Source organism: Triplophysa rosa, linkage group LG8 (genome assembly GCF_024868665.1).
Source record: "Triplophysa rosa linkage group LG8, Trosa_1v2, whole genome shotgun sequence".
Lineage (NCBI taxonomy): Eukaryota > Metazoa > Chordata > Actinopteri > Cypriniformes > Nemacheilidae > Triplophysa > Triplophysa rosa.
This window is the reverse complement of record NC_079897.1, coordinates 20,121,845-20,132,993: the sequence shown is the minus strand read 5'-3', so window position 1 is coordinate 20,132,993 and position 11,149 is coordinate 20,121,845. Positions and strand designations below refer to the sequence as shown.

The following is an 11,149-nucleotide window of genomic DNA, read 5'->3' as shown; positions in this document are numbered from 1 at the left end:
AGCGGTTTGGTTACCAACATTCTTTAAAATATATTTCGTGCTCTGCAGAAGAAAGTCATACAGGTTTGAAACTACAAGAGGTTGAGTAAATTATGACAGAATTTTCATTTTTCATGATGATCATTTTTGGGTGAACCATGCATTTAAACTCTTGATTTTTAAAGACAAAGACATTTTTTATTCACCTAGTGAAATCTGGTTGCATACGCAAGTGATTTAGTTGCATTGTAGAGGTTTGAGTAACTTTGCAGTAAAAATCATGTCCAAACTATTTTGTCTGAGCCAACTCTTTCTAAATCTTAGGTTAAAGAATAGTTTACTTATATTTGAGTGTCCAATAAACATACTGTATACCTTTATACCAGTCCATAGGTTTCAGTGTAATTAACATGTTTCAGAGTAGTTTTTAGATTTTAGCACATTAATGTGCATGCATTGTACAAGAGTTTACAGCTTTGGTGCACAAAACAAATTCGGTATTTACAAGGCCTCTAAAAAGTACACACTTTTATTTAATCAAACAAAAGCAGTTATTTGCCGATGTTTGAATATAGTCAAAATATGTCAAATTGCATTATGGTTTGTACAAAAAATACAATTTATACCAAGAAAAAAAACAGTATACAGTGTAGAGTCTGTGTAGTGACTTTGACTTGAATCAGCAATCAAAGTACAGATAAAACTTACAACTACAACAGGAGTGTGCTGCTATATCAGAACCTTAAGATATTCATTACTCTTGAAGTAACAATGTTCTGTTATGTTGTTAATATCATCAGTACCTTAGTAATTACAGAGGTTCACAGTTTATTAAAAAAATAGGGAAAAGAAAGTAAGGTAAACAAATTAATCTGGGGGGGAGGAGATTTTAAACATGCCCAATGCAACAAACCTAGAACATGACCTAAGCCAAAAATGTTAGAATAACAACTCTTAAAGACTAAGACCCGTGCCTATTGGCATAAAACTGTGTTGAAAAACTATTCAATTGCCATGAGCATTTCAGTGAGATGTCACAGTTTGGGAACACTCATTGGATTAATTCAATACTTTCAATGGCAGGCTATCATTTTCATTTGTATTAGGCTCTCCGGCATCAATATCCTTGTGCTGATTTTCAGGATCATCTACATTACTATTAGCAAGTTTTGTCTCATCTGTTTTAAAGCGTTCTTTATGACCTTCAATATGACGATCCAAAGCAGAGCGGAATGTGAAGCGGCTTGGACAGAAAGGGCATAAAAGCAATGTTCTTGCAGGATCCCGCTTGTGGTAATGCACATGTCGCTTAAAAGCGCTAAGCAGTGCAAACACTCTACTACATTCCTTGCATTTGTACGCAATCCTTGGCTTGGAAATTCCCTGTTCTTCAGAATCTAATGACAGCTTGTTGTCTACATTTGATGAGTGCTGAACTTCTTGCAGATCCTTTCGTTCATTACCCTCGTCGCCTACTATTTGTGTGGGTACTGTCACATTGTCCTGTTTGCTGCTTTTATTTGTCTTTAAGGCTTCATTAGGCTTAGGTTGAAGTGTTGAGCTGTGGAACATTGCCACATGTCTTGTGACGTCACATCTTTGTGAGAAGAATCGTCCACAATAAACACAAACAGGCAGAGTGCCTTTATGATAACGCATATGGCGAGAGAGACTGCTTGAGTGTAGGAACCCTCGATGGCAATATTTGCAGGAGAATAGTTTAGAATCGTGGTGGACTTTGCTAGCTCTTCTACGTCTCCTCCTTATCCCTGCCATTACTGGATTGAATCGTTTTTTTGCAGTCATTTGACGCATTTTACCATAGTGGGCAGGCGACTCCCGTTTAATTTCAGCTGACAAATCAATGAAGTCATTGTCTTCATTCTCACCTGGATACTGGGACACATGAAGTTTTTTTAATTGTGATGTAGGATTTGTCTTTCTTGCTTCATCCCCTCGCATTTCCTGTTGGTGCAAGGTATTGCTGGGTGGCTTCTTGACACGAGAATGACTGTTTAGGTGGCTTTGCAAGTCAGACAACCAAAAGAAACGTAAACCACAGACTTTGCAAGGATAGGACTTCTCCATACTATTTTCTTGATCCTCCTGTGCTCTAGTTAAAGCTTTGGAAGCAGGCGATGCATGCCACTGTTTCTTGTGAGACAGTAGTGCCTCTTGTCTCAAAAATCGCTTTCCACAGTGCCCACAGCTATAAAATCGTTCATGAGCATGGTTTTGAAGGTGGCTCTGCAGACTCTCTCTGTCATTGAACACCTTGCAGCACAGGGTGCATCTGAAGCCCTGCTCAAGGACACGGTACTGCTGATGTAGCTGCAAGCTTTTCTGGCTTTTGAATGCTTGTCCACATCTCTCACATCTAAACTGAGCACACTCCTTTTCTGGCATCTTAGATGAGGTCAAGACAGCTTGGTTGGGGGTTGGACACCATGACAACTTGGGTGGAGGTTTTCCAAATAAGAAAGAAAAGTTAGACACCACGGATCGATCGACCACTGTGAGTGTGCCGTTTTCATGGAGAGCAAACTCAATGTGTGTGTTGTTAGTACCGTTAACACTTAAAGCATCAGGGAAAACCAAGCTATGAATGGCCATGTGTTCAACTAGCTTTGGGTAATGACGAAACCCTTCGCCACACTCTGTGCAGATGAACATGTCTCCTCCGCCTGGAGCAAAATTCATTGAAGTGTATGCCATCTTGACCAAACTAAATCTGACTCTTTTCAGTAAGAAAATTGAATGGTTTGGGACACCATAAGTGGTATGATTATGTAAAGAGATTATATCATCTCAATAGCAAAATATGTGTTACTTGGACTTTTGTAACTATCTTAATCGCTTGTAAAATGCATTTAAAATGTCTAAAATGGCCACATGGTCAATTTAGGCAAATAATACGATCACATGACAACAGGACTAAAACATATCTAAAAGATTAAGTCTTTGAGTGTTAATTTAGTGATCATCAATTTCCCAGTTTTGCGTGAAAGTATGGCCTTTGAGCATAATACAATGACGTAAACCTCGTTAGGTATGGCCTGCGTTGTTCCAGCCGGTGGCCGATAATTTGATTTTGCTATCTAAAAAAAGACAGAAAAGAACACAGAACATTCAGATTATAATTCATACTACAGTTGTGGCCAAAAGTATTGGCAGTGACATACATTTTGTGTTTTGCAAAATTTGCTGCTTCTGTATTTGTGGATTATTTTGCCAGGTTTCTATGGTATACTGAATATCTTAAATTAGCATATCTTAAGTTTTAAAGGTGTTTATTGGCAAAAACATAATATATGCAAAGAGTCAAATACAGTGTTGAGCCTTGTTTTTCATAACCTCTGCAATTCGTTCTGGCATGCTGGATATCAGCTTCTGGCCAAATCCTGATTGATGGCGAACGTTTCTTGCCTTATTCATGATCTGAGATTATCAAATTTTGTAGGCTTCTGTTTATCCACTCGCTTTTTGAGGATTGACCACAGGTCCTCTGTATGGGATTGACATCTGGGGAGTTGCTTTTTTTTGCAATTATTTAAAATGCATCTGATCACTAATAATCTATAAACAATGTGAATAAACACCACAACATCTTGGGCAGAAACTTTGCAAAACACAGCATATATCACTGCCACTACTTTTGGCCACGACTGTATATCCTGTTGATCATATAGAGAAACTCAAAAAAGGTATACCAAAACAATGACAAACGAAAACAGCCAACCATACATGGCAAAATAATGAAAACATGATGCCTGATATGAGAAGAGCCTAAATTATTAATTAAATCAATTAAATATTTCAACACTAAAATGGTTCATACAAGAAAAACATTTATACTTTTTACTCACCCCAATCCTGATGCCACTCTCCCTTACTGAGGCTAGAGCTAACACCACAGACTACCCAGGACTTCTGAAGATTGACAAAAAAAAAGTAAACAAGATTGACAAAAAATGACTATCTAAAACATTTATGGAAAGAAAAATATTAAAATTCATCATCATATTCAGTGCATTTGACAATTCTACCAAGATTACCCTAAATCTTACATTTTAGGTCAGCAACATCCAGATTGCATTGGTTTAAACAGAACCCTTACATGTCGATTAAATAATAGTTTCCAGCACAGATAATAGCACATAATATTTTATTTATGTTTACCCTATAGGGAAATTAAAAAATAAAACAAATAAAATAAAAAAACAATATAAAATCTATAAATATACAGTATATTACAGTATATTTAAATTTAAACAATATACTTCACCCAAAAATGAAAATTCTGTCATCATTCACTCACCTTCGAGTTGTTCCAAATCTGTATAAATTTCTTTGTTCTGATGAACACAGAGAAAGATATTTGGAAGAATGCTAATTTACTACTATAGTAGGAAAAAATAAAATGTCAAAAGTGCCCCAAAATGGTTTGCTATCCTACATTCTTCAAAATGTCTTCTTTTGTGTTCAACGGAACAACAACAGAAAAAGATAAAGTATTTTTCCTACTATTTCCCTCAATGGGGGGCAAGATCTGTTTGGTTAAAAGCATTCTTCAAAATATCTTTCTCTGTGTTAATCAGAACAAATAAATTTTTACAGATTTGGAACAACTCAAAGGTCAGTAAATGATGACAGAATTTACATTTACATGTATCCCTTTAAAATTACAGCTGTGTAAAACCACAGACCTTAAACAAACTGTAAATTATAAAGCTAGTAAGCAAACTTTGTTCTGTAGCCTCTGCACCATGTTGCTAAAACAATCTTTGCATTTAATTGTACTTATTTCCCACATCCAAGCTCCAGGTTACAATATGCAAGAGTTTAAACATGAATCTCTTAATTTGGCAGGAAGCAGTGATACTTGCACTAAATAGAGGTCTAAACATATAATAAATGCTCATTAAAGGGCTACCCTTTGGTGAAAGTTTTCACACAGCTTTCAGAATGAGCTCCAGACAGTGTGGACATTTATAATTATAGGTGCAGTGGTCTGATTGACTTAAAATTACAGGAAGTATGTAGTAACAAACACATCAATTGGATAAGACATCAAATAAGATAACATTTTAATGTTTTCTTCTTACAATCTGAGTTTAAAGATGGTAGTGTGCTTAACAGATACGTGAGCTTAATAGGTAGCCTACGTTTACCCAAATCGCAAAATGAAGCCCAACACAAAAAGGCTTACCATCATCATCATCAAAATGTGTTATCATTAAAGCATCTCCCATTCAAACAATGGTATAAAAATGTCATTGTAGTGTATTTTGAAATTTAAATGTTGTAGTATAGTTTGAGAGGAAAAAAACATTCAACCGGCCTCGTGGATCGTGGGGTAAGTTACTAAACCAGTAACGTTACGCAAAAGATTTACAAAGCTGCGTTGTGATTTCAAGCATAAGGAAAAGCAGTGATATATACAGTATACACTACAACACAAACCATGAACAACGCCATGCATGCTACAAACCCAAAACTACACGCTACTTTAGCAAAGCTGATTTAGTTTGTACCATACAGGCTAACGGTAGTTAGCTCAAGTAGCTAGTCACCGACCCGAGTCACATGAATCGAATACAAAACAACAATTCTATTCTTAATTTAACCGTTTTTGCAACAACAAAAAACAGCACACCGTATCACCCCCGTGTTACCTTGTCGGCTCAAAGACGGCCAAGCGTGCGTTGGTTGCCTTTTCAGGTTATATTGTAGCTGTAAGTCCAAATATTTGCGAATTCAATGTTTATTGTACGTTAGGTTTACTTCTTAGCTAGCCGACTTTAGTCAGATGTTTAAATGATTTCCATACAGACGTATAATATAAAAAACTAAGCTTCCTCTTCCCATTCTCCGCCATGGATCTTATTCTAAGAATAAAAATGGGCGAAACACACTGCTAGGTAGATTACGGCCATCTACTGGAGATGTAGCGGTATTGCGTTTAGCGATCAGAAAATGGCTCCCTGCGTTCCAATCAGTATACTATCCGTCCTAATAGTATTAGAAAGCAGAATTAGTATGACCCAATTTTGAGATATTGAGCTTTAAAGTTTTTCCATTTAATATAGCAAAAATGATGAGGAAGAAATATATTTTATACATGAAAAAGACAGACCCTAAATGTATTCCAAATGTACAATATCAACATTTTCTGAAATTTGTAAATGGGTTTTTTAGTAACAGGTCAAACGCAGATAGAACCTTTTGATTCTGAAAAATCCCTTTCGGTTTAGAATTATAGTTCTATCTGCAAAACATTCATTAAAGCAATACATTTTCAAGCAACACATACAATTTACTTATAACTTTCGCTAAAACATGAAATTAGTGTATGTGTAAAAAGGTACATTTACATGTTTTTTTTACACTTATTTCACATGTTAGGATGCTTTTTTTGTTCAAGTTAAGCATAAAAGGCCGTGCTAATTGTTGTATCGATGTTTTATCCACAGAAGGTGGAACAGATCAAATTACTTTTTAGAGATGAGTATGGCTGAAAAAACATAATAATGTTTATTGTTGTAATCAAGAATCTTGACGTTGTTGACTATTTGGCATTAACTGCATTATGAGAGCCTATGTAAAGCAGTAGCGATCCGTGACTCCTCTTCCGGGGAAACAGTAATGCGAAGATCGGCAAAACATATAATATCCCGTCATGTCAAAATACGTGCCTGCTGCAGACGCGTCGAAAGGGTTTTTAATAAAAGAGACGCTCGCGTTTGCTAGATACTCGCTTAGTCTCATGTGTAATCAGAGTTAAGTGTTATCGCAGTGTCTACTGAACGCGAGCGTCTCTTTTATCATAAATCCTTTCGACGCGTCTGCAGCAGGCACATATTTTGACGTGATGCACATAGGTTCACGTGAAGCGCTGAACACGTATTTTGAATTCCTGCTTCCCCTGAAGAGGAGGCGCCGATCGCCACTGATGTAAATACAGGTAACGTTATTAGGAAGCTGGCGTTGTTATAAATATAAAAAATGTATCTCCTCAACAAAGCCTAAAACAAAACCAAAAATACGGTCGTTTGAGCTGCTCTCATTGACAAGAGTATCAATAAAACAGTCAACCTTAATGTTTCTTATAAACATTGATCCCTGTCAATGAGGAGTCCGGTCACATGACAAAGAAAGCTGATCCAGATTGGTTCTCTTGTGTGCATTCAATGTGCTGATTGGCTCTTGCAGATAGAACCTTATAGCACCAAATTATAATTTGATTTTATAGATAGAACCTTTTTGTTTTCTTAAAAAAGTAAATAAATTGTCACAGAATAAGAATATGTGAATAACAAAATAATTTTGATGTCAGATAGAACCCTAATTCTAAGGCGACGGTATATTGAAAACAGTATTACAAAGATTCCCGGATGGTCAACTACGTCCTGTAGAAATTCGAAGTGCAGAATGATGCACACTCTGAGTCTATAGGCTACTGATGGTTCTCTTAAAAGTGTGTAAGTTCTGCGGCACTAGCCAGCACCCAAGCGTCAACCTTCAGATCTCTCTCGTGAAGCCAACACGGAAATGACTTAAACTGCAATTCATCGACTGGCTCCAAAAGAGAGCAGAATCTCATTGAGTCCCATGTTGAAACGGTCAACTTTACAGCAGAAAAAAAACATGTTTACAGCCTGGTACAAAAAATGATTTTGGTCTATATAGCTAATCTTACCCTTCATGACAACTGTGAGGAGGGTGATTTTTTTATAACTCAACCGTTTCACTTAAATTAAGCCTTAAAATTCTGCAAATTAGGTGCGTGGCCACTTGAGTGACAAGTGGTTTCAGCAACCAGGCACCTCAGCTCCAACCACGTCCCGCCTCTTTGCCCATTTTCGATTATTGAAAGTGACGCGCTGGTAAAATGGCGACGGCCGGCTCCGCCCACTTTAAGCCTCAAAACAGCACCTCAGAAACCTACGAGTGACGCCACGGACACTACGTCCGTGTTTGCTATGGCAGCACCTAACAGAATAACACAAATATTTTATAAAACTTATTTCCCAGTCATGACACATTCCACAACACAAAAAGGTACTGCACAACCTGTAATGGCTTGTGAGCTCCAGCAGAGGGAACTGGTGAATAATAATTTACACTTCATGTTTTTTTCCACACAAAGTTAACAAAGAAACAGACATATTAATAAATGTATTTATTGATAATTACTTTTATGCTTGTTAAACATAATCTCATATGTGAGGCTGAAGTGATTTCTTAAAGTTTGTAACATCTTGAAGGTGCATATGACAGAATTACCTTTTACCTTTATGAATACCTTTAGATTTATTGAAACTTTAAAGTACAAAACCATATTGAAGACTCCAAAATGTCCAGTGTAATAATATTGATAAGATTTTTTTTCAAAAGATTGATATTGAAAGATCCACATCTCATTGAACAATATGATGAGGCTTAAAGTTTATTATTGATCTTAAAAATACATAGTGCAAACCTCATATAGTATCATTTATAATGTATGTTCAGACAATTAAAGAAATAAAGAAAAAGTTAACAAAAGCTACTTGCATGCACATTACATGAAATAGTTCATTTTACTTAATTTTTATAGTTTACAATACAAAAATATAATTTGCAATACTTTACAGGTATATTAATAATGACACTCACAAAAATGTATACTTTTTCCATAATTACAAGGCAGTGTTTAATGCAAAGCTTCAAACTAACTGAAATTCTTTTTGTCCAGTTTTTCCAGTTAATGCCTCTCAGTTTTAAATATGCTGACAGTAATGATGAGTCTCTGCAAAGTCCTCTCCTATACATCAATGCCTCATGCCTGTTAGCTATACTTCTGCATCCGAGAAGGACTTACTCCCTTGCTCTTTGTTCCGAATGGTGTGCATTGAATTTGTGTAGGTGTTTGTGCGTGAAATCTCCTCTGTGAAAGCTGTTTCCAAGACCTTCAGTATTGACTTGCGCATCTTGTCTTTAAAGTCTTGTCCCATGAAAACATACAGCAATGGGTTCAAGCAGCTATTTAGGAATGCCAAACTGGTTGCAATGGGAATTCCAAGATTGGTTATATAATGCAGGGTGGTGGAGTATTTGGTTGCCATGTGGTTTACCATCTCAATGAGGACCAGAATATGGTACGGAGCCCAACACAAGAAAAAGATGGTGATCACAGCAGCAATGATCTTAAAGGGACGTCCAGTCCGGCCAGACATTGATCGGTTCTTTTGGAGACGACAGATGATAACAGCATAACAGGATACAATGATTGCAAAGGGCACTACAAAGCCTAAAAGGAAACGTGTAATGATCATGGCGCGATGCCGTAAAATACGAAGCGCCACCACTTCTGGTGTTGTATAATCATCAGAGAATGCAAAGTTATTGAAGCAGTTGATTATGTTTTTATCGATGTGGGACGGTGCAGTATCCTTGAAGACAAAGTAGGGTGAACTCAACGCTAGCGCAAACAGCCAAACGCCCAAGCTCACAACCGAAGCTCGACTCACATTTCGATGGTTTTGTGCCCAGATTGGCCACACCACAGACACACAGCGGTCAATGCTGATCACAACCAGGAGATAAACGCTCGCAAACATGTTGAGAAAACCAAGGGTGCTGTTGAATTTACACATGAACTGGCCAAAAGGCCAGTGGAAGCCCATAGCTGTATAAGCCACACTGAGAGGGAGAAAGGCAGTGAAAAGGAAGTCTGCTACAGCCAGGTTAAGAAACCAGACAGTGTTGACAGTTCTTTTCATTTTAAAGCCAGTTACCCAAATCACAATGCCATTGCCTACGACTCCAAGTACAAAAGCCAGACTGTAGAATATGAGTGACATGATGTTTAGAGATTTCTCGAGCTCCGTTTGCTCATCATCGTCATAGTAGTCTTCCTCAGTTGAGTTGGGATGTAGAGGACTCTCTGTGAAATTGGCTAGATCCATCATTGTAAATATCAATCTGAATTGACAGAAAAAAAAGGATAGATTCAATACTGATAGCCTATTCATAAATAATCATAAACAGTCAGAAACGAAAACCAACAAACTAACACGTTGTTCTTTTTTAGACCACTAGAGGACAGAATATAAATAAGTTTGGCATAACGGGAAAGCTCTCAACATCATTCTGCTTTCTCAACCGCAAAATTTCACAAAGAAGTTCTTCATATATTAATGTGACTGACTTTTAAAACGCGATGCGTATTGTACAGGCTACATCTGTTATGCCATCGCTCTGCATTAAAGTAATTTTTATAAAAATGTCATACATTTTTGTTAGTCCCTGATTTTCTGCATCCGTTTCTTCTTTTCAATGAAGGTCGATAGACTTCAAAGGAATTAAGTGTCGTTTTGTATGAGAAAAATTTCACTCAACAACACACGTAAAAACAATTAGGCCTACATAAAATAATGTTATTCAGTATGTAAAATATACAAGATTTCCGATTTGTCAAAAGCATTTCTTCAAATACACTTTTACCTAGACAAAACTTTATCACACAGAATCAATGAACGAAAAACAGAGGTAGACAGTATGTTTTTATAACACATCTTATCGTTCATTATGATTTATTAAGATGTTGGTTTCTTATCTCCACTGTAACAGCGAAAATGTTTTTCATGCATTTGAAAAATGAAATTCAGTGATGACATGAGAGGTCCATTAATAATATTAAAACAAAATGCTTACCAAGAGTTGCCAAACAATTAAATTCCACAGTGTTATAAAGAGATTTGCTCACACCTGTGACTCGCGCGACCAAAACTGCAAGAATCCACTGCTTGACAAGACGCACAATCCCCGTCTGCGTGACGTCACCCCAGCACCCTCCTCTCCAGCCGACTTAGTTGTTGCTCTTTCATATATCTTCGTATATTTTGTTCTTCTTATGTTTAACCAATGCGCTGTATTATTTATGTACACAAATTTTGCTTAAGCAAACTTTTGCTGGTTATTAATGGCGAATATTTTCTGTCTTGGCCATGGAATGAGAGTGCGGTTTGGAGCGCGGTATAGCAAGCAACCATTCCTCGACAAAAACAGTGTTTGGAGAAAATAGTTGAGGCGAGCACCAACATACCATTTTGAACTAAACGAAGAAAAAAAGGTACTGTAAATATGCTTTTCATAGAGGCAAATTAAGTCTGGTTATGTGTATGTG

General features: G+C 36.9%; 2 protein-coding genes across 3 annotated transcripts; both read right to left on the bottom strand.

Moving 5' to 3' along the window:
* Positions 1 to 89: 89 nt before the first annotated feature.
* On the bottom strand, positions 90 to 5,878 carry si:dkeyp-84f3.5 (uncharacterized protein LOC334144 homolog). Its single transcript, XM_057339939.1, has 3 exons — positions 5,655 to 5,878; positions 3,846 to 3,909; positions 90 to 3,077 (listed from the first exon to the last, which is right to left on the bottom strand). The coding sequence occupies exon 3, from the start codon at positions 2,692 to 2,694 to the stop codon at positions 1,039 to 1,041; it is 1,656 nt and encodes a 551-aa protein (XP_057195922.1). The 5' UTR covers positions 2,695 to 3,077; positions 3,846 to 3,909; positions 5,655 to 5,878; the 3' UTR covers positions 90 to 1,038.
* Positions 5,879 to 8,164: 2,286 nt separating this feature from the next.
* On the bottom strand, positions 8,165 to 10,810 carry fpr1 (formyl peptide receptor 1). 2 transcript variants are annotated; one of them, XM_057340994.1, is made up of 2 exons: positions 10,732 to 10,810; positions 8,165 to 9,945 (listed from the first exon to the last, which is right to left on the bottom strand). In XM_057340994.1, the coding sequence occupies exon 2, from the start codon at positions 9,930 to 9,932 to the stop codon at positions 8,814 to 8,816; it is 1,119 nt and encodes a 372-aa protein (XP_057196977.1). In that variant the 5' UTR covers positions 9,933 to 9,945; positions 10,732 to 10,810; the 3' UTR covers positions 8,165 to 8,813. The 2 variants fall into 2 exon arrangements, with proteins under 2 accessions (XP_057196977.1, XP_057196976.1); XM_057340993.1 differs by having other exon boundaries at positions 10,678 to 10,783.
* Positions 10,811 to 11,149: the final 339 nt, after the last annotated feature.

Bases quoted from the DNA above. Each gene is read 5' to 3' on its own strand.
- fpr1 (XM_057340994.1), bottom strand. From the start codon at position 9,932: ATGATGGATCTAGCCAATTTCACAGAGAGTCCTCTACATCCCAACTCA.
- si:dkeyp-84f3.5 (XM_057339939.1), bottom strand. From the start codon at position 2,694: ATGGCATACACTTCAATGAATTTTGCTCCAGGCGGAGGAGACATGTTC.